Source organism: Manis javanica, chromosome 3 (genome assembly GCF_040802235.1).
Source record: "Manis javanica isolate MJ-LG chromosome 3, MJ_LKY, whole genome shotgun sequence".
Lineage (NCBI taxonomy): Eukaryota > Metazoa > Chordata > Mammalia > Pholidota > Manidae > Manis > Manis javanica.
In genome coordinates this window covers 132,719,623-132,746,617 of record NC_133158.1, presented here as the reverse complement: position 1 = coordinate 132,746,617, position 26,995 = coordinate 132,719,623, and the positions used below count along the sequence as shown (strand labels likewise).

Genomic DNA, 26,995 nt, shown 5'->3' with positions numbered 1-26,995 from the left:
CACAATATTAAATGGAAGTGGAGAGAGAAAACATCTTGTCCTTGTCTTGTTACTGATTTTAAGGGAAAAACATTCAGTCTTTACTAAGTATGATGGTAGCTGTGAGATTTTTATGGTTCCCTTTATTGGGTTAGGAAGTCCTCATTCCTAGAGTGTTAAATGTTTTTATCATGAAAGGGTGTTGGATTTTGTGAAATGATTTTTTTTGGGTCCATTGAAGTGGTCATGTGGGATGATATATTACCTTAATTGATTTTTGCATATTAACTCAAGCTTGTATTCCTGGAATAAAATTTCACTTGCTCAGGGTGTTTAATCCTTTTCATATGTTGCTGGATTCTTTGCTATTACTTTGATGTCTATATTCATGAGGGATGGTAGTCTACAGTTTTCGGGTGAGGTTTTTGACTGGCATCAGGTTAAGAGTGGTTTCATAGAATAAGCTGGGAAGTGGTTCCTCCTCTTTTATATTTTGGAAGAATTTGTGCAGAATTGGTATTAATTCTTCAGATGTTTTGCAGGATTCATCAGTGAAGCAATTTGGGCCTGGGATTTTTTTTTTATTGTGAGAAGTTTTAAAATTACTAAATTAATTTCTTGTTACAGATCTGTTTAGATTTTCTATTTCTTTTTGAGTCATTTCTGCAGTTTCTAGAAATTTATCCATTAAGTTTAAGCTCTCTAATTTGTTGGCATATAGTTGTTCAAAGTGTTCCCTTATAATCCTTTTATTTGGTAAAGTGGATGTGATGTCCTGCTTTTATTCCTGGTTTTAGTAATTTGAGTTTTTTTCTTGGTCAGCCTAGCTAAAGCCTTGTTAATTTTGTTGATCTTTTCAAGGAAACAACCAATTTTGTCAATTTTTGTTGTTTTTGTATTCTCTGTTTCATTGTTTTCTACTTTTTATGATTTCCTTCTTTCTTCTTGCATTAGATTTAGTTTTCTCTTTTTTTCCCAGTGTCTTAAAGTGGAAGGTTAGGTTATTTATTCGAGATCATTTTAAAAATTATACACATTTATAGCTATAAAGTTCCCAACCCTGCTTTAGTTGTAGTCCTAAGTTTTGGTATGCTGTGTTTTTGTTTTTATTTATCTCAAAGTGTTTTATAATTTTCCTTGTGATTTCTTCTTGACCCATTGGTTATTTAGGAGTGTGTTAATTCCTACATGTTTGTGAATTTCCAAGATTTTCCTTTTGTCATGAATTTCTAATTTTACTCCATTATTGTTAGAGAAGATACTTTGTATTATTTCAGTCTTTATGAACTTAAGAGGTTTACTTTATGGCCTAACCTGGAGAATGTTCCATATACAGTGGAAAAGAATATGTATTTTGCTGTTGGTGAGTGGAGTATTTCCATCATTTTACTTTCAGCTTATCTGTCTCTGATTCTAGATTGTGTCTCATATAGATGGTATATAGTTGGCTTGCAGTGTTTGCTTCCTGTCTCAGAGGAGTTGACTTCCAGTGTCCTGAGAACTCTTGTTTCTTTATATTTTGATGGCTTTTCAGTTGTTTCAGGTGGAAGGGTATCCTTTCCTACTTACTCTATCTTATTCTTATGGGAGCAGTAGTCTTAATTTTTGTTTCAGTAAACTGATTATGATTAGCATATGACTTGGGATGACCTGCATAAAACCATATCTGAATTTAGGTGAAGAGTTTAGGTTAATCTGAAATTTTTACAGGTTTAATATATTTTGGGAAGTATATAGTGAGTATAGTAAGAAAAGAATACTAAAAGAAGTATAGTAAAATATTTTCTTAAGCACTTTCTGTTCAGTTTTTTTTAATGTAGTATGGGATACTTTTAGGGAATATTTTAACTGATTCAGTTATCAAAATGAAGATAGACTCATGTAAAAGTCTTATTTTGTGATATGAGTTGTCATTGCATGTAGTTGTCATTTTGTTTTAAGAACAGCTTTATTAATTTTTCAGCCATATTAATGAGGATAAGAGAAAAACAGAAGCTCAAAAGCAAATTTTTGATGTTGTTTATGAAGTAGATGGATGCCCAGTGAGTATTCATTTTTGATGATCATCCATTTTCTTTTTTTTTTGTTATTTAGTTTCTGCATATAAATGGAATGTTTATACCATTTTCTTTTAAATGATAACTTTAAGAAAATTACTTGCTACCAAGTAATGTCTTTCATTAATATTTTCAATCTATACAGGCTAATCTTTTATCTTCTCATCGAAGTTTAGTGCAACGAGTTGAAACAGTTTCTCTAGGTGAGCACCCCTGTGACAGAGGAGAACAAGTAACACTCTTTCTCTTCAATGATTGCTTAGAGGTAAAGTTGTACTTAATATGGTATAACAACACTGCTGATTTGGGTGTCTTCCCTGAATGTTTAAAATCAAACTTTCATTGAAGTATAATATATATGTAAAGTGAAACTTAATCACATTTTTTTGATTGAGACCAGTTGTTGGTTTAATACCATTAATGAAATGCTTTTAGTAGAGGGCCTAATTTTAACAAGTATGATACATTTTCATCACTTCAAATCTAAGCCAGAGTAAAAATTTAGTTTATTTCCATGCAAATAAATGCTTGGGTCAAGAATTTTAGGAACTACTTTTTTCCATGTATGCAAGATCTGCAAAATAATTGCATTTTTGAAATTTAAGTAGATTTTCCCACGAAAGAAGTCAGTATTTGGTTGAAGAGGGAGATAACTTGAGTATTTAATATTATGAATTATGATTTCTTCTTAAGCCCCCACGTTTTAGAGTGAGTAAGTGTCAGTGTATCAGGCGGGGTACAATGATACTAATTCTTAATTCTCATCTAAATTAAATTTTTCCCTCATATTCTCCCTACTGACAAATTGAATTATGTTTGTGTGCCTTTTCAACTCTTTTCTTTCATTCTTTTAATAGTGTATTTTTAAACAACTAAAAAATCTAATGTGGAATGTAAAGGAATATATTTTCCTTCATCTCAGAAGAGAAAACTGTTCTGATAAAACAGACATTAAACAGAAGACTCATTAGACATTTCTGTTACTGGGTTTTCTGTTGCTTTCATTAAAGTGATTTTATGAGTTTATTTTTTCTTTAAAGTCTACACCTTTTCCTTTTACACTTTTCTACTTGAGGTGCTATTCTCTTATCATATAGATTATTATTTAAAATATAAAATACCAGGGAATCTTAGAGAACAAGCCATGCATAGTTATGGGGGCTATAAAATCTTACCAAAATTTACCTGTGTGAAGTGCAGTTTTATTGTTGTGAGGTTAATGAAAAATGTTATTTCTGTTTGATCAGTAATGTTACAAAACACAAGATAATGAAAATGCTATACACAATAGACCATACCTTGAACTGAAAAAGTCATAAAATATCATGAAGCAGATGACTCTGAGCTACTCATCTCCTCCATAAGACCTTTGACCTGCTCTGCTTTTGAAAATGGGGACTAGGTGGAGTCAGTTTTCAACGATATTTTATCTGAATTTGCATCATCATGAGGTTTTATTGTACATAGTTGCTGAGTACTTTTATTTGTTTGCTTCTCTTAAAGCATTTTAAAGTTTTTCCTATTGAAGTTTGTAGGTCATCTGCCTTTATTCAGTCTAATAGATTAGGTTATCTTTACTTCCTTACTAATCCATCCTAGGTTTTATCCCCTTAATACCCCAGTTGTGGTTGACTTTAAATTTTTTATTTTATGTCTCTTTCAGATTCTGTGAAGTCTTCTATAGCTGGTTCATTGACTTACCTGCCACTTTAATTCCTCCACTTGGTCATTCCCTGCGTCTTCAAAATCCATTATGTGATGCCCTGGCTTCTCATTTCCTTTACATTACTAAATACAGTGACTTCTTGTTCTACTCTCTCTTATCCTCCCTATCTTAGAATCACATTAACTGAAACAACTATTTCTAACATTAAATTTGGACTTGAGATTTATAATCCTAAACTTTTATTCTTTAGCTTGTTTGTTTGAAAAAAGAAAGCACTAAACTGTTACCAAATTTGGAATGAATAATATGGAAAAATGAACATTTAAAATGGGTAAAAACTAATTGATTTCTCTTAAATATGACAAGTGATATACACTGAAGCTAAACTAATTTAGGATTTATGGATTTATTTTCCTATTTATATATTATCTGTGTTTTGAGTTTTTACCTCAGTGTACTTTTGTGTCATCAATGGCAACTCTTGTCCTTTTGAAAAATGAACTGTAACATTGTATATAGTCAAATTAATTTAAAATATATTCTAATATTACAGTGGAAATCATTATTTTAAGAAAGTATTGGTTATTTCTACTATATGAATGTAAATGAACTTTTAATATTTGATATATAACATAGCTCCATGCCATATTTCTGCTTCATTGTGAATATTATACTGTCTTTTCATCTTTTCTCATTAGCCAACACGAGGTAGCACATTTTTTAGCCATACTTTGTCATATTTGTGATGACCATTCAACTAAATTCATTAAGTAACTTAGTCTAAATCATTTTGTGTTAATGTCTCTCAGTTGATGATTATGATCTCAGATGTTCTTTGAAAAAGGCAAAAAATATACTAGGCTTTCATGGAAATCAAAACAACACATTGAAAGATCTTATAAAATTCACAGAACTCAAGTGCATCATCAGTCACAAGGTCTTTCTAATTTCGCTACTGTTTTTTCCAGCATTACTTTACCTACCTCTTCCTTTTGAATGAGTTCCCAGTTCAGGCAAAGTCAAATCTTAACATGGCACTTTGATTAATAATTTGTATTATTTGTTTCATGTATTATTTAGTTACTTTTTTAATCTTCCTCTTTCTCAATAGTATTAAATATCATGAGATCCAGAATCATTTGTGTATTATTCACTCCTTTATCTTGCACAGATCTGTGATAATTGTGAATTCTGCTTTTAAGTTGAAATCATTTATCTTTTCAACCCAGGACAAAAGATTCCAGAGCAACTTTTGCCTTCCTGAACTCAGGGGCCTTTTAGTGAAGATTCTTCCATCCTTTGATCCTATTGCTTCTCAGAGTATTTCTAAGGTTTTTCACACTTCTGGGACCTTTTGTGTAGACCCTGTCCTGTTGACCTGTTGGCCTGTTTTCCTGGCTTTTGCGCTTTTCTCATACAAACATGAGCATTTCTGTTACATAATTACATGTATGAATTTCTCACATAGTAACTCTACTTTTTGTAACAGTAAATCTGGAATGACTAATAGTCATATATGAGCTGCATATAGATTTATGTTATTAGTGCCATTTTATTTTTATATTAATTTAATCTTTAATTGTGTTTATTCATATTACTGACAATGACTTTCTTTTCTGTAATCAGATAGCAAGAAAACGACACAAGGTGATTGGCACTTTTAGGAGTCCTCATGGCCATACCCGGCCCCCAGCTTCTCTTAAGCATGTTCATCTAATGCCTCTTTCTCAAATTAAGAAGGTGTTGGACATAAGAGAGACTGAAGGTATGCTCATTGGATAAACTATTGGTAAATGAAATAGTTTATATTCTTTGTAGGTCTGCTTCACTCCCGTAGGCTATTTTTTTAAAAACTGGTAAATTAATCTTTAAATATATTTGGTTGGTTCTAGTAAAATAATTGTTCTTATACTTCTTTCCCAACTGCATCTCCAAAACTGACTTGATTTTCTTAGTTTTTTTCAATTGATAGTGCTATATCAACTTGTGGAGCATCTTTATCCCTTAAGGAACAAAGAGCTTTTAAATGGTCACATGTCAAAAATAGTGCCCTAGCCTAGCCTAGTCCCACACTAAAACTTATTTTTATTCTTTCAGAATCCAAAAGAAATCACCACTCTATTACCTATGTTCCACATCTTATACTTTGCTTTTTTGGTAATGCCTGCATTGTTAGGAATATATTTAGGATATGACCAGGAATCGTAGATGTGCATGAATAAATGCAAGTAACTATGGTAAACTTGACATGGGACAAATGTGTATAAAGGAGAGCTTTTACTTACAACTGTGACAGTGTTAGGGAGAGTTCTTTGAAGGCCTGAAATTGCCAAAAGTTTTTAACCTACCAAAAATAGTATCATCTGTTTAACTGGCATCTAGAGATTATGTGCATAGCTGTATTTTGGATATTAGGTGTATGTTTTTACAGTGTTTGCTGGTTCTATTACTCATCCTGTCCTCTAATGATGGAAGGCCTTGAGTTTATGAGAAATAATTAAAACTTGAACTACAACTTACATTGCTTTCTTTATTCATTTGTCAAATTCTGGAAGTATCAAGGGTTACATAGTACATTTATTTAAATCTCCATATTTGGGGGTTATAACTAGAGGTTATAATAATTGTTTAAAATAGGTTCTGTTTTAGCATCTTAGTTATAAAACATTTTGTAACAATTTTAATATTTGGACATTTTATTTCTTTGAACTAGATCTAAGGTTGAGTCATCAAATTATTATAATGCCATTTTAATTTAAAACTCAAATTCTGAAATTCTAAGAAATGATGTATCTATTTTAAAAACACCATAGAAAATATTATATGTCATGGAAAATACTGCTGCTTAATGTCATTATCATCTTTGTTCCTCACATACTACTACTATAATCCTTTCCAATGTTTGAGTGTACTATGGTGATGTTCTTTGTCCAATTAAAAATAGAAAGAACAGGAAGGGTAGAGAAGGTAATTTCATTGGAATTTTGTTGCTCTGAGGGAACTTAACTTGTATGATTCTGTCCTTTAACAAAGAATAACACAATGTTTATGCTTATTCTGGAACCTTAGATTGCCATAATGCTTTTGCCTTGTTGGTGAGGCCGCCAACAGAGCCGGCAAATGTGCTGCTCAGCTTTCAGATGACATCAGAGGAACTTCCAAAAGAAAACTGGCTGAAGATGCTGTGTCGACATGTAGCCAACACCATTTGTAAAGCAGATGCTGTAAGTTCTTAATCCACTTACAATGAAAGTTTAAACTCCATGGCAGTGCATTCAGACTAAGCCTTTACATTTCTAATGATTTGTTAATTATGAATGTAGAAGAGTCTTAGTTTTGTGTGTATTGAGGAAAACTGGTTTAATAGGTTGTTTTGGGAAAGATTTTTAGAAGTGTAAACACATGAAACATTACTTTGAGTCTCTAGATTACAGATAGGCTTGTATAGCCTTGTAGCTTCTGTGGCTGTGATTTAGAGAGGCTCTTGGGATTTGATGTAAGGTATCCATGATTTTCATTGGTGTTTTTTGACCTGGCTATTTGTAAAATAAAGGGGATTTTGTTCTGTTGTTTTTTCATCTTACTGAAAGCAATGGGTAAGTTGTAGCAAGTTGCTTTGCTTTTCCTTTCAGGCAAGTTGCCAATCCAGTTCTCTCAATATATCTTCTTAGAATCACATGCCATTATAAATATTCATTATCTTTCTCCTGTACAGATTGAAGTGAAGATATATGGGAAAATAAAATTACTGAAGTTAAATGACTCACTAGAAGTCGGGTAGCTTGTAGCATATCTTAGATGAAATCTAAATCCCTAAAAGATAATTTGATTACTTCATCATGTGTGGGAAACACATATGTGATAGATAGGTATAGATCTATTTTTGCACAGATGACATAGAGGAGAATGTATTGATAAATGACCCTTTTCAGTTACAGAAGTGCTATAACTGAGGTTGCCTTGGACATTTCTATAATAAAAATAAAATGTTTATCATAGTTAAGTCTGACTTTGAAAATATTGAGGTGTAGTAGATTATACTTGATTAAAGCACCTACATAAATGTTTAAACAACAGGCTTTCTGATCTGCTACTTTTTAAAAATTTCTGTGGGCCAAGAATATGTCCTTATATTTAAAGGATTGTTCCACAAAAAGGTTCATAGAGGACAATACAATTCTAGTGCATAAAACAGAAAAGTGATGGAGACAGCTTTTGTTATAAAATTTACAAAAATGCTCATTATAAGGAAGAATTTTTTTTATAGTTCTGGATATCTGTATATAAAATAGATCCGTGCAGTAAAGTGACTGCCTGTTGTAGAAATTACTCATGCATTTATCATGGTGTCAGACTAGATGGCTTATGCAGTCCTTTCCAGATGTGTCCAGTGTAGAAAGGTAATGGAAAATTTCCTTAAAATAAAATCTATTGAATTACTAGCCACAAGATGGCTAATAGTCCTAAAACCAAAATATAAATAGCTAATGAAAAAATTTCATAAGGTAATATTAGCCACAAGATGGCAGCAAATATTTATGCACTATCTTAAACCACAAAGTTCTTTCAAGTTCTGAAATTAAGAAATATGTTTGTAATTGAGATAGTGACTTCAGTTGAGCTCTTTCTCACATTTAAAATACTACACATAGTAAATTTTTTAAAAGCCCTAAGTTAATGAATGTCTTACCATTTGAGAACATTTGCCATGTTGAAGAGAATGTATTATATAGATATACAAGATGTAAAAGATATAAAAATCTGATTCTTTGAATCAGTTTTTCACCTGTTGTACATTATTTGGTGCTTTAAATAGTTGGAACTTACATAATTAATAAAATAGGTACAACTAGTTTATTCTGAACTATTTCATTCATCTTGCTGATTTGTAAATGATTTGAGAATAAAAATTTTCAGGTTAATTTAATCTAATCTCATTGTTTTACATGCAAAACCAAGACTAAAAGCCTAAAGCTAAGGTTAGAATCCAGTTTTCCTTATCCTTTGTTAAACCCTACTGATAGTTTTTCTCCCCATGGATATGATACCCTGTGTTCTGATACTTGAGAATTTAAAGATTACCAACCTGTACCCTTGAACTGTATGGTACATACTCTTAAGGTTCATATATTGCTTGATGTCAATATATGATGTTGAAGCCATTGCAGATTTCCTACCTCTAAATCACAAGTATAATTTAACAAATCAATTTAAGCAAGGTTTGCCACTCTCCTCCCTTGAATTTGAATAGGTTAGAACTAAAAAATTAAGTGCCCTATGCAACAATTCAGTTCTTTTACCACTAATTCTTTTATATTAAAAAAAAATAGAGCTCTTCCTACATCTTGGTCAGATTACCACTGACTACTTTGAATAGCAATATTCATTCTTAGTTTTTAAACTTGTTACTAGAATTTTTAACTATATGAGAAGTAGACTGAAGATAGAACATAATGTGAAAAGAGGTTGTACTTCTGAGCCAATGATGTTTATAATAGAGTTAATATGCTTTATATTTAAAAGTATAGTTGCTCAATTAAAACCACAATGAGATATCACCTTACACTAGTTAGGATGGCCAACATCGAAAAAACTAGGAACAGCGAATGCTGATGAGGATGCGGAGAAAGGGGAACCCTCCTACAGTGCTGGTAAGAATGTAAATTAGTTCAACCATTGTCACAAGCAGTATGGAGGTTCCTCAAAAAACTAAAAATCAAAATACCATTTGACCCAGGAATTCCACTCCTAGGAATTTACCCAAAGAAAAGAAGTTTTCAAATTCAAAAAGATATCTGCACCCCTATATTTATCGCAGCACTATTAACAATAGCAGAAATGGAAGCAACCTAAGTGTCCATCAGTAGATGAATGAATAAAGAAGATATGGCACATATACACAGTGGAGTACTATTCAGCCATAAGAAGGAAACAAATCCTACCATTTGCAACAACACAAATGGAGCTGGAGGATATTATGCTCAGTGAAATAAGCCAGGTGGAGAAAGACAAGTACCAAATGATTTCACTCATATGTGGAGTATAAGAACAAAGAAAAGACTGAAGAAAAGAAAGAGCAGCAGACTCACAGAACCTAAGAATGTAGGGAAAGGGACTGGAGAGGGTGGGTGGGAAGGGAGGGATAAGGTGATTAAGGGGCATTAGGATTAGCACACATAATGAAGAAGGGGGGCACAGGGAAGGCAGTATAGCACAGAGAAGACAAGTAGTGATTTTATAGCATCTCACTATACTGATGGACAGTGAGTATAATGGGGTATGTGGGGGGACTTGATAATGGGGGGAATTTAGTAACCACAATGTTGCTCATGTGATTGTGTAGTAATGATACCATCACAAAAAAATGGCATGGCCTAGCACTGCAGACGGCACAAAGTCTGCAGTGATCTACCTCACCTGGAAAGGTAGCTCCCTACCTCTTAAAAAAAAAAAGTATAATTGCTCTTCTGGTTATAGTCATAATCAGTATAAATGTCTTATTTGCACTACTTTACTATCAGAAGATCTAAGTTATAAATTAACGTGATTACAGAGTTTAAGGAAATGATTGATGCACAGCATCGGGGAGGGGACACAATGACACTAGGTATTTTTTTCTTTTGTATCTGTGAATGTGAGGACTAGTGGGAGAGGAGAGCTTAGGGAAAGCAGTGCCTGATAACTCACTATGTAGGTGGACTTACTGACTGACGATGTCAGAAATGCTAGAAAATTGTGAATTAACATTCATGAACTAGGCCTCTAAAATCTGCACCTGAAGCTCAGTTTCTCCTGAAATTAATATCACATATCTCAGTGTTAGAAATTGATTACTAATTTCTAATCTTAAACTTAGCAGATTGTCTTTAAAACTAGTTTTGGGTACACATGAATTTGAGGCTGATTGAAGAAATTCTTCCCCTCCCAGGCGTCTTTAATGCTTCAAATTCTTTGAGTAAGTCATAAAATGTTTTCAGAATTATATTAGTATATTGTTAAAAATGAGTTTTCTCTGTGGTATAAATTTCATTTTTATTTTATTTTAGGAATTTAGAGGAGTAGATTAGAAAGAAAGGTTTTTTATTTCAGAGGGAATGGGAATTAATTAAAAAGGCAATAGAAAACAGTGTAGGAATACTGAAAATAAGTTTACCCTACTTTGCAATTTTGTGTGTGATTTGCCCTATTTATGTTCTTCTATGTAGAGAGCTAAAGGAAACACTTCATCTTTATGTAATGAAGGAAAACATATTTGTATCAAAACATCTTTTTTTCTGAATTTGCCTCTATCTAGGAACATAAAAAACATATCAAATAGTAGGTTTTCAGTGTGTATTTGTTGATTGAATGAAATCCAAATTGAAATCAAATGAAGTTAAATTGAAAATTAAATGAAATGAAAACAAAAATCAAGTTCATAAAATTAAAGTTACACCTGTGCTTGGTTTATGGTGCCATATGTACAACAATATAGGAAATGTGATGCCTCTACTATGAGAAGTAGGAAATCTTAATGATGTGGAAACTTGCAGGTTTATTTGAATAGGGATGCAGAAGACAGGATAAGCAGAGCTTGAATCAGTCCTGACTACTTTGTTTCTCATGGATTAGCAAGAAATGTTAACTATTCAGAGTTACTTTGCAAGTATGATTGTCTAGAAAATTGAGAACCAATAGAAAATTATTAGAACTTAGAGTTTAGTTAAGTAGTCAAATAAAATATAAATATATACATACCAAGTTTTCCTCTATGCTAGCAGTAACCAGCTAGAAAGTATAGGAAATGAAGCCCTTCTTTCCAATAAAATTTGGTATGAACTTAGGAGATTTTAGTATAAATCTAGAAATAGTTTATAAGTAACAAATGAAGACTATTTTAAGAAAACTGCACTACAGAGACTGATGTTCCTGAAGGAGAATGCTAACTAGCATAAAAATGTCTATTGATTGCAGTCCTTAAAAATCCTATAGGAAACTTCTGGTTTTGACAAAATAATTCCAAAGATGATTTTTAAAGAAAGAGCAGCAATAAGAAAATTTAGAAAACAGTACTTCCTTTATGAGATATTAAATTGTGTTTTAAAATTTACAATGATCAGAACAGTATCACACTGATTCAAAAATTTACAGATTAATCAATGGAAAGGATAGATGAACTTGAAAGAAAACTTCCCTGTATGATAAATGTAGAACCTTAACAATTTAATAAGATTTTTAACATATAGTGCTTAAATAGTTAACTATTTAGAGAAAATGAGATATATATCCCAATCTTATATCCATATAAGTTAATAGTTAGATTGAATCTAGTTGGTTGTTTTTTGATACTAAGTTTTAGGAATTCTCTATATATTCTGGATATTAATTCCTTATCAAATTTATGATTTGCAAACAGTTTCTCCTTTTCTGTAGGTTGCCTTCTTACTTTGTTGGTAGTGTCTTTTGCACATCATTTTTAACTTTCTGAAGTCCAGTTTGTCTGTTTTTCTTTTCTTGCCTCTGTCTTTGGTGTCATATCCAAGATAGCTCTACTAAATCCAATTCTTGGAGCTTTTGCTGTGTTTCTAAGACTATGAAAAGTTTTAGTTCTTTTAGTTTTATCTTTGATCCATTTGAGTGAATTTTTGGGTATGGTATAATAAGGTAAAGGTCCAACTTCATTCTTTTGCTTGTGGGTATCTAGTTTTCTCAGTACCATTTGTTGAAAAGACTGTCCTTTTCCTGTTGAATTTTCTATTCTTTTTTCTATTCCATTCCTGTCTTTATTCTATTCCATTTCATTCCATTCCTGTCTTTATTCTGTTCTATTCCATTCCATTCTGTTCTGTTCCTTTATGCCAATACTGTTGTTTTGATTACATTAGCTTTGCATCAAGTTTTGAAATCAGAAAGTTTGAGGCTTCCAACTTTGTTTTTCTTTTTCAAGATTGTTTTGGGTATTTGGGAGCCACTGGATTTCTATATGCATTTTAGAATGAACTTTTCCTGCCAAATAAAAAGCATGGATTTTGGTAGGGATTTCATTGAATCTGTAGATTGTTTTGGGTAGTGTTGACATCTTAACAATAGTAAATCTTCCAGTTCATGAGCACAGGATGTTTTTTTCATTTATCTGTGTCTTCCTTAATTTCCTTCTCAGCAACATTTTATAGTTTACAGTGTATAAGTCTTTCATCTCCTTGGTCAAATTTATTGCTAAGCATTATTTTATTCTTTTTGATGCTATTTTAATAGTTTGTTTCTTAAGAAGAAAGTAGAAGCACTTCATGTTTAAAAACAGAAGAATGATAAAATTCTAGTATAATCAGAAGAGACTTCATTAGCTGTACATTAAAAGTAATTCCTTTGAATTTTTAATGATGTGAAAAAAAATATCCATAGTATATACAGCTAATTGAAAAACCAAAGATAACAAAGCTGAACAGTATGACTCCAATTTTGTTTAAAAATTTTATTCATATAGAAAAATATCTATAAGAAATATACCAAAATGTCAGTAGTAAGTGCTTAGTAGAGTTGTGGGTGATTTTTTTTTTTATTAAAAATTTTCTTTCTCATTTTTTATAACAGGTATGATTTTTTTAACTCAGAAAAAAATTGTAACATTATTTTTAAAAGATTCTGATGACCACAGTACTGTTATCTGATTGTGATTCAATAAGCAACTATGGGTCATCTAGCAAATGGATCAAGTGGAAAGACAGGATCTAGAACTTGCATGGTAGATTAGGTTGTTCCAAGAAGATTTAGCTTCTAAGATAACTTTAGCTGTCTATATGGATGTCAGTGGTGAAGAGTCAAAGCAAGCATTTATAATCATAGAATATAATATTTAATACCATGTGTTCATAACTTAATATTTCATTTCTAAAGACTGCTGTGTATCATCTTGTTTTAGCTTTATGATTACTATGGGTTAGGTATACCAGATATTTTCTACATTTTGCAGATGAGGACATTTTCAGAGAAACCAACATTTATAAGTTTGTATAAAAGTTTCTCTAGCCACAGAATGATATTGCTGGAGGAGAATCTTATAGTGCTAGTGAAGCAATGTGCCGATTCATGGCCTAGATTTATACATTTAAAGTGAGAATTTGGTTATAGGAATATGCAAAAACATTTTGTCTAACTTGGTTTCTTCTGAAAGTCCAAACAAAATTTAAGTAAGTAATATTTTGCATGTACATGGAGATTAGTTTTTTTCATTTAAGGTTAATTTTGGTCAGTGGTTCTTGGCCTATATGAAATCTCCAATTCCTTTCAGAATGTAAGAAAAGCTATGATTCCTCTCCTCAGAAGAATTTACTTTCTATTTATGTACATACAGAATTTTGCGTATAATTTCAGGGAGTTTGCATACCTCCATATTTCTACCCATTGCCACTTCTAGGAACTCTTGGTCACAGATTCAGAATTCCCGATTTAGAATCTGCCTAAATCTTAAAAGAAGAAGAAAGTGGGGGAAAGTAGGAGAAAGTAAGGAAAGTGCTTGTGATACTGGACTTTATATTTAAGTATTATGTCTGCTAAATTTCTAACATGGCTTTTAGAATTGCTAATAAGATTTTAAATTGAGTTCTTTTCCAATTGCTTTGGTGTCCATGGCCCTTGCATAGAATTTTTCATTTACCAGATCCTTATTTTCCAGTATCCTTAAATTAGTATATTTCATAGTAGAAATTATGTTAATAAGCTCATCCTGAGTAACTTCATTAATGTATATATGAATGTATACACACACACACACACACACACACACACACACACACACACACCCAAATGTATATAAGTGCTTAGAGATTTGATTTTAGAAACAATTGTATATTTATTTATTTATTTTGAGGTAATTTTAAAAGGTGTTCCTTTCAACAGGAGAATCTTATTTATACTGCTAATCCAGAATCTTTTGAAGTAAATACAAAAGATATGGACAGTACACTGAGTAGAGCATCGAGAGCAATTAAAAAGACTTCAAAAAAGGTGAGTTTTAGTGGAATTATTATGTAATATATCTCCAAAATGTATTTTTCAGAGTATATTAAAATGATGTTGCATAAACACCAGTGTAAAGATGGTCTATATGTTTTTTGGTTTAAGGAAATGGCCCACAGAAATAATAGCTTTCATTAGTGAATTGTTTAGTACAGAAATTATAACAACCTATTTTCCCTCCTATTCTTGTTATAGTGAGACTTCTGTGAATTGTACTTAAGTAGAAATGTACTGATGGTGTTTTAGATAAAGATTATAGATATGTGTACATTCATCTTAAATATCACCTTAGATATTTTTCATCAAAGGGTACATGACAGGTTTAGGAGACCTGGGATCTATTCCTGACCATAAGTATGTTTCAGTATTTTAATGATGAAGATCACTTACCTTATCAGATTTGTTGAGAACTATGTCAAGAATGTTTGTAGTAGGGCTTTTTAAAAGAACTAGTATTTCAGTGTTCCAGGAGAGTCCTGCAGCTGTAGTCCACTGCTGGGTCTACAAGTTTTTTTGTTGTTGCTTGCTTTGCCTTTGAGGGGAAGCCTTGTACTTTCTTTAATCATCTTTGTGCCTCCCAATATATAACATGTATGGTTCAGGATAGATAAAAATGTTTAAATGATGATTCAAATGAACTCTTTCACTTTTTCAGTAAAGAAATTGAAGTTCAAGTGGTTTTGAATTAAAGATTCCACAGCTAAATTTTAGCAGAATCAGATAAAAATCCAAGTTTCTTCTCTCCCTGGCTAGGTTTTTCCTCCCATTTTCTTTCTCTCATTGGACTGTGTTGTATTGCTCTATGAGTGTAAGATGGAATAGTCTACAATGTACTACACTTTTCTCTGCCTCATCAAGAGATTTTTCTAATTCTGCCATACACTATTTTGTAGAAAAACTTCTTATGTGTCCTTGGCTTTGTTTATGTGCAGTTCTTATCAGTTATATTAGATTTATCTATGCTTCTTCAGTCGTGACTCTTTTTAACTCTAGGTCACACGAGCATTCTCTTTCTCCAAAACTCCAAAAAGAGCTCTTCGAAGGGCTCTTCTGACAGCCCAGAGCTCAGTGGAAGGAAGAAGTCCTCCCAGCAATGACAAGCACAGAATGAGTCGTCTCTCTAGTGCATCATCGTTAGCAGTAAGTGACTTTAATGGACCAAATGACTTTTATGGAGTTGATAAGGAAGTTGTTAACTTTTTAAAGATGGAAATCTTAGTATATTTTTCTTTTATATATCTCTAAATTTCTAACCTCTTTAATTGGGTAAAGGTCACTGAGAAAACTTAATGAACGAGAGACATACTTAACATGTAGTTTATTTGATATAAAATTTGATTGGGATTGAGGTATGTTTGAAAATCGCTAGGAAAAGAAACATTTCAATCTGGCCTGTTACTTTAACTAATATAAATAATGATGGTTCTGTTTATACTGATTGGCTCCTGTAATATAGCAGGGACTGAGTTTTATTCCCTTTACTATTTCTGTGATGAGTAGAATATAATCTCTGAAGCTATGAACTTCAAAGGATTCTATGGGTTCTAAGTCCACTTGTACATTTTAAAATGTTAATGAAACAGTCCAAATTGCTAATAATGTCAGAATTATTAGACATTTAATTAATCTTATGGAATTTTCTAACATTTATTACTGTCACTAAGTGTATGAGTCTGTTCTTTGTAATATTATCATTAACCCAACCTACTAATAAAGTTAAGAAAAGCAAGGGACTGCCACTACTTAGTTGTATGTCCTTCTGCAAGTTTCATATTCTTTTATCCTTATTTTTTCAGATAAAAAAGTTTAAAGTTTAATAGTACTTACCCTGTAGTGTTATTGTAAGGATTAAGTACACATGCACACACACATTTATGATGTGATTATATACTGAGAGGGAGTTTGAATAGTGGTTAATTGTTAAGTGGTTAAGCATGAACTGTGGAACTCACATGTTCAAATCCTGGCTGTGCTATTTATTAGCTGTATGATTTGGCAAGTTATTAAGGATCTGTTTCAATTTCACTATCAGTTAAGTGAATCTAAAGTAGTAGTTTTAAGGATTAAATAAGTTAATAATATATGCAAAGAACTTTGAAGAGTACCTGACGCATAGTGAAACTCTAGTATTTAATAAGTGGTTACCTTTTATTATACAGAATTTTTACAGACAAGGCACATAATATGAACAAACTGGTATTTAAAAAAAAACTAAGTAGTTAATACATCTAAGAATTACAGCTTCAACGTATGAATATTTTCATAGAGATTTTTTATTATGGTTAACCTTCCTATGAAAAAGAAGTTATACTTAGTTGATAATATAAATATATACAAAGAAATTTGATCAATGAAAGATGAATCAAAATTGACTTATATAGTTAGCATTCATTTATTAAAGTCAGATTATAAACTTTTTGAAGTCTAAAGTACTATCCCTTGTTTATTGCCTACATCTATAATAACTATTATAAACATCATTCCTTTTCAAATGGAGGTAATTGGATTTTTTAGAAAATTTTTAGAAAATTTATATTATTTATGGTTTTGTCACTTATGTAGACAGTATAAATAAGTACCTAAAATATATGACATTCATGTCCTCATCTCAATTGCTTATTTCTGTTCTAACAGATTGCTCATTCTGTTTCCACAAGCAATATAATGGGATTTACTAAGCATGTTTATGTTCAGCGCTCAAACTCTATGGGTGGGCGCTCTCAAAACTCCTGGTTTCAATCTATACGCCATTCTGCCTCACGAGCTAGTTTTTCAGAGATACTAGAAGGAAATACTGATTTTTCAAATTTCAAAAAGAGTTCTGTGCAAGTCATCTTTGACATTTCTGAAGAATTAGGAGATAATGCCAACCAGTAATGGAAACAAGCTTCGTGAAGCTTAATGTGAGCTTATTAGCTATTTGAAATTTGTGTTTGTGAAAAAAAAGTATTCTTTCTCCACTGAATCACTTATTAGGTGGGTGGGTTCTTTTGAATTTGCAACTTTATAACTGGTTTGAATTCACAACACTTAGGCTTAATAGACTTTCTTTGCATATTGGCACACAAAAATATGGTTGTAAGGTAATCTACTCAAGTCCAGAAGAATCAGTCCTGTTAGAAATTTTATTTATGAAAATGATATTTTTAAAGAATAGTAATTGTCATGTAAAGTGGATTTATATTCTAAATCTGATTCTTAATCTTAGACCTCTGGCATTTATATAAAATTTATGATTTTAGTAATATGACAGATCATAAAAGATCCACCTGACAAAAATGTAAACTTTTAACTACTTAAATCATCTCGTTGTATGAGTGGTAATACTTTACCAACCTCGCTCTTTAAACACTTCATTTACCTTGTTGAAGAGAACTTACAGCTAGCTAACCTGTTGTGTCCAAATTTAGTTACAGTTAGCTATTCATATATGTTAAAATAAAACAGTAGCTTTCTTTGTAATTAATTCATTTTGATTTTTTACCCACTATTGGATTTTTGTTATTCTTGTGCGTATTTTTTTGTTACTGTTAAATCTGATAATATATAACTTTGACATCTGAGGCACTAAGTTCATACAGTTTAGTAACTTACTAATCTCTATTACCAGAAACACTGCTGTTTCGCTCAGTTTTTATATGGGGCAAGATTTTACATACACATATATATGGATTGCACACATAATACAAAAACTCCTTAGGAGTGTCTGACTTAATTTTAGAGAATCATTTCCCATGAAGTAATTTCATTTCTCTTAATTCTGCTTTATGATTAAATTGAGAAGAAATCACTAGTGTTTTTTTTTTTTTAACCTCAAAAACTTGTTTGCTTATTTATAACCTTTTTAGTAACCCAGAAACACTGGATCATTAATATTTCACAAAGAGGTTAAGTACCACTACTGGCCATCAGCCGATATCTATTCCAATTGAATTAATATATAGTTAACTAATCTACCATTTGTTTTTTGTTTCTAGAATATTAAAATAGTTTTACTTATGGTTTCTCTCCACTCCCCCTCCCCAATTTTAAATTCTTTGATTTATTTATAGAGTTTAAAATTTTCAGATATCTTTTGACTAATTGTGGTCATTTATAAATTATAGTAATGATATCATGAAGCTAAACTGTATAATTTTTTAAAATAAAAATTTTAAATATGAAATACTTGTCTTATTTTAACAGGGTATCCCATCTCCGTCCCTCATCAGCCTTCCTTCCTTCTTTGAAAGGAGAAGTCATACGTTAAGTAGATCTACAACTCATCTGATATGAAGCTCTAACAAAATCTTAATTTATAGAAATTTATAAGCACCTCATACTAAAATAAGAAGCTGACTTAAATGGTACTTGTCACTAGCACTTGGTCAAGGCTGGAAAGAAGATAGGTAACACTAAACTATGCCATTTGATTTTCTTCTGGAAAGGGTAAGGTTAACATCTTATGTTTTTCAAGTTATTCATGTAAAAAAATATTGATTTTGATGAAATTTTTTTCTTTGCTTGAACCCTTCATTTGTAGGCCAATAATTTAAGTTTCCATGATTCCAGCAACTTTGCAACATGATACAGTAAATAAGTTTTATTAGTGGATGCCAAACAACTGCTGTGAAAATCTTTGTATATTGTCCATGAATGAATTTTTGGAAACACTTATTTGTGTGTCTCAATTTGTACAGAAATTAAGTGATATCATAGTACTTACCAGACAAAAACTTGCACTGATTTCTGATTAAGTAATGGGGTCTTGTTTCACATGTGCTGTTTGAAGTAGTTGTTTAACTACTCCTTTTACAGTTTATTTTATTCTCAAATGTTTTAAAGACCTAGCGTGTGGATGTAAAAAGATTGCCCTTATTATCAAGAATAACAGTTAAAAGAAAATGTCACAAAATACTTTTGCAAATTGAGATAAGGACAAAAACATTAAAAAATAAATGTATATTTTGCATGAACATGATATTGGTAAATACTTGTAGCTATTTCAAAGACAGTTTATTTATGGTATTTTAGCCACTAGCAAATCTTGGTTTAGTTTGTTAGTGTATGAATTTCATTTAGAAGAATAAGACAATAGGGAAATTGTTGTAAAGATTGTTTATACTCTTTATGAAATAATTCTAAAGTTGGTATCAGTTTTACTAATCTGTAAAATACATTGATATGTGTATGGTCAACTTTTTATTGTGGTCTCAAAATTAAATGTAAATTTAAAATACATTTGTCTGCTGTTGTGAAATATTTTTCAAACCTTGATACTTCCTTTCACAATAATTTTTTCTTCATAGTAATACAAAATAGTCAAGTTCTTATAAGTTAAATGTATTTTATTTCCTACCTGTTTAGGGAGTACTGCAAATGTTTAACAATTTTCACTTATCCATTTTAACATTTTAACTGACAGTGCAGATTTTTTCTGTGCCACATATATGCTACTTTTGAATAGTAAATGACCTCTTATTGATATATTTTAAAAGCAGTTTTAAATACTTTGTAAATACTTAAAACCTGAGTATAATGTTTCATGTTTTAAGCAATTTCTTTAGACAAATTTTCATAGGCTAGTATGAATACCTTCCAGAACGTCTGCTCTGTTGTGTATTTGTTTACAATATTGTGTATTTATTTACAATATTTATTTACTTATTCCTCAACACAGCACCATAATGAAGCCAAAATTGAGAATGGTTTCCCAGATAGCTCCCATATTCCTTCTTCCATTAATAATTTTGGGCATTATGTATATTGGTTTCTTTGTAGGATAGGAATTTTTAATTTGTAATCTACTTTGCAGAATGGAGGTAGTGAACCCTGTGATAGTTTATATAAAATTTTATTTATGTGCATACACACATTTTTTTGACAAAAAATATGTAGTCTTTATCATCTTATTGGGCATGAGTGTGGGGCTTCCAGGAAGAAGCAATGACATAAAGCATAAATTGGAAATGTATTGGATGTGCACTGGTAATATATAGTAGTTAACTAATTTTAATTAACTTCAAATGGAATGCTTCTAGTTTTTATCATTAACTATACCTGCTCTAGTTTCTGATACTTTTGGTATAACCCAATTATCAACTGAAGATAGTTTCTATGTATTCTTCATCTGTTAAGATGGTTTATTGTGTATAAATATTAAATATAAACCTTTATTGAGAAAATGTTTTATTTATTGATCATTAATCTGGTGGATTATATTAAAACATTTTCTAATGTTAACCCACTCTCTATTTGTGGGTACATTATACTTAGTCATGATGTATTGAATATAGAGCCATAAAAAAATCACATATGAAAGAAACATAAGAAAATGTTTAACTCCATAGCTAATTTGAAAATCTGGAGAACTAGACAAAGAATAGCCAAAGTTTGCCCAAGAAAAGAAAGATTTCTAAAGGCCCAATAAATAGCACAACTTAGAAAGTTAAGTAAATGTATACTCGTTAAAAAGATGTGAATTCCAAATGACTTTAAAGCTGAGTTCCAACATTTAAAGACTTTTTAATGTATTCTAATAGTCATACTCTGCAGACTTAAAAAAGACTGGCAGCTATCCAGTTCATTTCATGAAGTTAACGTAAGTTTTATACACACATTTTAAAAGGATAATGTTAAAAAGAAAAGTAGTTGTTAATTTCAATTAAGAATATAGAAGTACACATTCTAAGTAAAATATTAACAATTGTCTGGAAGTGCAATTAAGAAAGAAAATATAGCCTAGCCAAATATAGGACCATTAGATTGTCTAATAAACATAGTGGTATGAATTTACATAATGGTCATGGTAAATGGTATACAGTTTTCTTGTCTGAAGGAAGAGAGAATCAGTCATGTGTCATACATCATGACTACAGGATGACAGTGCATTACACATCTGGATATATTCTCATACTTAAGCCTTCTTAGACTAAAACAGTTTGATTCAAGTGTATTCCTCAACTCAGCACCATGATGAAGCCAAAATTGAGAATGGTGTCCCAGATAGCTCCAATATTAGTGCTAAAGATATAAAGAGCCTTTTGAACTGCTTTAGGGCTTTTACTTGCATCAAATAGTGTTCTTCCAAAAACGCAAGGGTGATTCAGTATTTGGAATATTGATAGGACTTATATCAGTTTATAGGAGAAAAGGCATATTATTTATCAGTAGATACCAGGTAATTTAGTAAAACTCAGCCACTGTTCTTTTTTTTTTTTTTTTTTTTTTTGGTATCATTAATCTACAATTACATGAAGGACATTATGTTTACTAGGCTCCCCCTTTCCCCAAGTGCCCCCCACGTCCCCATTCACAGTAACTGTCCATCAACATAATAAGGTGCTGTAAAATCACTACTTGTCTTCTCTGTGTTGCACAGCCCTCCCCGTGCCCCCACACACACTATACATGCTAATCATAATGCCCCCTTTCTTTTTTTCACACCCTTATCCTTCCCTCCCCACCCGTCCCCCCCAGTCCCTTTTCCTTTGGTAACTGTTAGTCCATTCTTGGGTTCTTTGCTTCTGCTGCTGTTTTGTTCCTTCAGTTTTCTTTTGTTATACTCCACATATGAATGAAATCATTTGGTACTTGTCTTTTCTCTGCCTGGCTTATTTCACTGAGCATAATACCCTCTAGGTCCATCCATGTTGTTGCGAATGGTAGGATTTGTTCTTATGGCTGCGTAATATTCCATTGTGTATATGTACCACATCTTCTTTATCCATTCATCTACTGATGGACATTTAGGTTGCTTCCATATCTTGGCTATTGTAAATAGTGCAGCAATAAACATAGGGGTGCATCTGTCTTTTTCAAACTGGAGTGCTGCATTCTTGGGGTAAATTCCTAGAAGTGGAATTACTGGGTCAAATGGTATTTCTGTTTTGACCATTTTGAGGAAACTCCATACTGCTTTCCACAATGGTTGAACTAATTTACATTCCCACCAGCAGTGTAGGAGGGTTCCCCTTTCTCCACAACCTCGCCAACATTTGTTGTTTGTCTTTTGGATGGTAGCCATCCTTACTGCTGTGAGATGATATTTCATGGTGGTTTTAATTTGCATTTCTCTGATGACAAGCGATGTGGAGCATCTTTTCATGTGTCTGTTGGCCATCTGAATTTCTTCTTTAGAGAACTGTCTATTCAGCTCCTCTGCCCATTTTTTAATTGGGTTATTTGCTTTTTTGTTTGTTGAGGTGTGTGAGCTCTTTATATATTTTGGATGTCAACCTTTTATCGGATCTGTCATTTACGAATATGTTCTCCCATACTGTAGGATACCTTTTTGTTCTGTTGATGGTGTCCTTTGCTTTACAGAAGCTTTTCAGCTTGATATAGTCCCATTTGTTCATTTTTGTGTTTGTTTCCCTTGCCCGGGGAGATATGTTCAAGAAGAGGTCACTCATGTTTATGTCTAAGAGATTTTTGCCTATGTTTTTTTCTAAGAGTTTTATGGTTTCATGACTTACATTCAAGTCTTTGATCCATTTTGAATTTACTTTTGTGTATGGGGTTAGACAGTGATCCAGTTTCATTCTCTTACATGTAGCTGTCCAGTTTTGCCAACACCATCTGTTGAAGAGACTGTCATTTCCCCATCGTATGTCCATGGCTCCTTTATCAAATATTAATTGACCATATATGTTTGGGTTAATGTTTGGAGTCTCTATTCTGTTCCATTGGTCTGTGGCTCTGTTCTTGTGCCAGTACCAAATTGTCTTGATTACTGTGGCTTTGTAGTAGAGCTTGAAGTTGGGGAGTGAGATCCCCCCCACTTTATTCTTCCTTCACAGGATTGCTTTAGCTATTCGGAGTCTTTGGTGTTTCCATATGAATTTTTGAACTATTTGTTCCAGTTCATTGAAGAATGCTGTTGGTAGTTTGATAGGGATTGCATCGAATCTGTATATTGCTTTGGGCAGGATGGCCATTTTGACGATATTAATTCTTCCTAGCCACTAGCATGGGATGAGTTTCCATTTGTTAGTGACCTCTTTAATTTCTCTTAAGAGTGTCTTATAGTTTTCAGGGTATAGGTCTTTCACTTCCTTGGTTAGGTTTATTCCTAGGTATTTTATTCTTTTTGATGCTATTGTGAATGGTATTGTCTTCCTGATTTCTCTTTCTATTAGTTTATTGTTAGTGTATAGGAAAGCCACAGATTTCTGTGTGTTAATTTTGCATCCTGCAACTTTGCTGAATTCTGATATTGGCTCTAGAAGTTTTGGAGTAGAGTCTTTAGGGTTTTTTATGTACAATATCATGCCATCTGCAAATAGTGACAGTTTAACTTCTTCTTTACCAATCTGGATTTCTTGTATTTATTTGTTTTGTCTAATTGCCGTGGCTAGGACTTCTAGTACTATGTTGAATAACACTGGCAAGAGTGGGCATCCGTCTTGTTCCCAATCTCAGAGGAAAAGCTTTTAGCCTCTCACTGTTCAGTATGATGTTAGCTGTGGGTTTATCATATATGGCCTTTATTATGTTGAGGTACTTGCCCTCTATGCCCATTTTGTTGAGAGTTTTTATCATGAATGGATGTTGAATTTTATTGAATGCTTTTTCAGCATCTATGGAGATGATCATGTGGTTTTTGTCTTTCTTTTTGTTGATGTGGTGGATGATGTTGATGGATTTTCGAATGTTGTACCATCCTTGCATCCCTGGGATGAATCCCACTTGGTCATGGTGTATGATCCTTTTGACGTATTTTTGAATTCGGTTTGCTAATATTTTGTTGAGTATTTTTGCATCTATATTCATCAGGGATATTGGTCTGTAGTTTTCTTTTTTGGTGAGGTCTTTGCCTGGTTTTGGTATTAGGGTTATGTTGGCTTCATAGAATGAGTTTGGGAGTATTCTCTCCTCTTCTCTTTTTTGGAAAACTTTAAGGAGAATGGGTATTATGTCTTCTCTGTATGTCTGATAAAATTCGGAGGTAAATCCATCTGGCCCAGGGGTTTTGTTCTTTGGTAATTTTTTGATTACCGATTTAATTTCGTTGCTGGTAATTGGTCTGTTTAGATTTTCTGTTTCTGGGTCAGTCTTGGAAGGTTGTATTTTTCTAGGAAGTTGTCCATTTCTCCTAGGTTTCCCAGCTTGTTAGCATATAGGTTTTCATAATACTCTCTAATAATTCTTTGTATTTCTGTGGGGTCCGTTGTGATTTTTCTTTTCTCGTTTCTGATTCTGTTGATGTGTGTTGACTCTCTTTTCCTCTTAGTAAGTCTGGCTAGAGGCTTATCTATTTTGTTTATTTTCTCGAAGAACCAGCTCTTGGTTTCATTGATTTTGCTATTGTTTTATTCTTTGCAATTTTATTTATTTCTTCTCTGATCTTTATTATGTCCCTCCTTTTGCTGACTTTAGGCCTCATTTATTCTTCTTTTTCCAATTTTGATAATTGTGACATTAGACCATTCATTTGTGATTGTTCTTCCTTCTTTAAATATGCCTGGATTGCTATATACTTTCCTCTTAAGACTGCTTTTGCTGTATCCCACAGTAGTTGGGGCTTTGTGCTGTTGTTGTCATTTGTTTCCATATATTGTTGGATCTCCATTTTCATTTGGTCATTTATCCATTGATTATTTAGGAGCATGTTGTTCAGCCTCCATGTGTTTGTGAGCTTCTTTGCTTTCTTTGTACAATTTATTTCTAGTTTTATGCTTTTGTGGTCTGAAAAGTTGGTTGGTAGGATTTCAATCTTTTGGAGTTTACTGAGGCTCTTTTTGTGGCCTAGTATGTGGTCTATTCTGGAGAATGTTCCATGTGCACTTGAGAAGAATGTGTATCCTGTTGCTTTTGGATGTAGAGTTCTGTAGATGTCTATTAGGTCCATCTGTTCTAGTGTGTTGTTCGGTGCCTCTGTGTCCTTATTTTCTGTCTGGTGGATCTGTCCTTTGCAGTGAGTGGTGTGTTGATGTCTCCCAAAATGAATGCATTGCATTCTATTTCCTCCTTTAATTGTTAGTATTTGTTTCACATAAGTTGGTGCTCCTGTATTGGGTGCATATACATTTATAATGGTTATATCCTCTTGTTGCACTGAGCCCTTTATCATTATGTAATGTCCTTCTTTATCTTTTACTTTCTTTATTTTGAAGTCTGTTCCATCTGATACCAGAATTGCAACACCTGCTTTCTTCTCTCTGTTGTTTGCATGAAATATCTTTTTCCATCCCTTGACTTTAAGTCTGTGCATGTCTTTGGGTTTGAGGTAAGTCTCTTGTAAGCAGCATATGGATGGGTCTTGCTTTTTTATCCATTCTGTTACTCTGTGTCTTTTGATTGGTACATTCAGTCCATTTACATTTAGAGTGATTACTGAAAGGTACATACTTATTGCCATTGCAGGCTTTAAGTTTGTGGTTACCAAAGGTTCAAGGTTAGCTTCTTCACTATCTTACTGTCTAACTTAACTTGCTTATTGAGCTATTATAAACACAGTTTGATGATTCTTTTTTTCTCTCCCTTCTTATTCCTCCTCCTCCCTTCTTCATATGTGGGTGTTTTGTTCTATGTTCTTTTTAGAAGTGCTCCCATCTAGAGCAGTCCCTGTAAGATGCCCTGTAGAGGTGGTTTGTGGGAGTCAAATTCCCTCAAGTTTTGCTTGTCTGGGAATTGTTTAATCCCTCCTTCATATTTAAATGATAATCGTGCTGGATACAGTATTCATGGTTCGAGGCCCTTCTGTTTCATTGCATTAAGTATATCATGCCATTCTCTTTTGGCCTGTAGGGTTTCTGTTGAGAAGTCTGATGGTAGCCTGATGGGTTTTCCTTTGTAGGTGAACTTTTTTTCTCTCTGGCTGCCTTTAATACTTTGTCCTTGTCTTTGATCTTTGCCATTTTAATTATTATGTGTCTTGGTGTTGCCCTCCTTGCATCCCTTGTCATGGGAGTTCTGTGTACCTCTGTGGTCTGAGAGGCCATTTCCTCCCCTAGTTGGGGGAAGTTTTCAGCAATTATTTATTCAAAGACACTTTCTATCCCTTTTTCTCTCTCTTCTACTTCTGGTACCCCTATAATGCGGATATTGTTCCGTTTCGATAGGTCACACAGTTCTCTTAAAATTCTTTCATTCCTGGAGATCCTTTTATCTCTCTCTGCATCAGCTTCTCTGCGTTCCTGTTCTCTGTTTTCTAGTCCATTAATGGTCTCTTGCATCTTGTCCATTCTGTTTTGAAGTCCTTCCAGAGCTTGTTTTATTTCTGTAATCTCCCTCCTTAGTTCTTGCATATTTTTCTGCAAGTCCATCAGCATGGTTATGACTTTTGAATTCTTTTTCAGGAAGACTGGTTAAATCT

At 32.6% G+C, this 26,995-nt stretch overlaps 1 protein-coding gene across 6 annotated transcripts in view; it reads left to right on the top strand.

Moving 5' to 3' along the window:
• The window catches only part of ECT2 (epithelial cell transforming 2), a 59,667-nt gene extending 38,909 nt beyond the window's left edge, over nucleotides 1–20,758 (top strand). For 4 of the 6 annotated variants that reach the window (XM_073232076.1, XM_073232078.1, XM_073232075.1 and 1 more), the window contains 7 exons: nucleotides 1,943–2,021; nucleotides 2,182–2,301; nucleotides 5,329–5,467; nucleotides 6,772–6,926; nucleotides 14,578–14,685; nucleotides 15,691–15,837; nucleotides 18,883–20,758. In XM_073232076.1, the coding sequence (XP_073088177.1) occupies nucleotides 1,943–2,021; nucleotides 2,182–2,301; nucleotides 5,329–5,467; nucleotides 6,772–6,926; nucleotides 14,578–14,685; nucleotides 15,691–15,837; nucleotides 18,883–18,972 (838 nt within the window). In that variant the 3' untranslated portion in view covers nucleotides 18,973–20,758. The remainder of the gene's footprint in view (nucleotides 1–1,942; nucleotides 2,022–2,181; nucleotides 2,302–5,328; nucleotides 5,468–6,771; nucleotides 6,927–14,577; nucleotides 14,686–15,690; nucleotides 15,838–18,882) is intronic. The other 2 variants (XM_017666599.3, XM_073232077.1) reach the window with 1 other exon arrangement.
• Nucleotides 20,759–26,995: the final 6,237 nt, after the last annotated feature.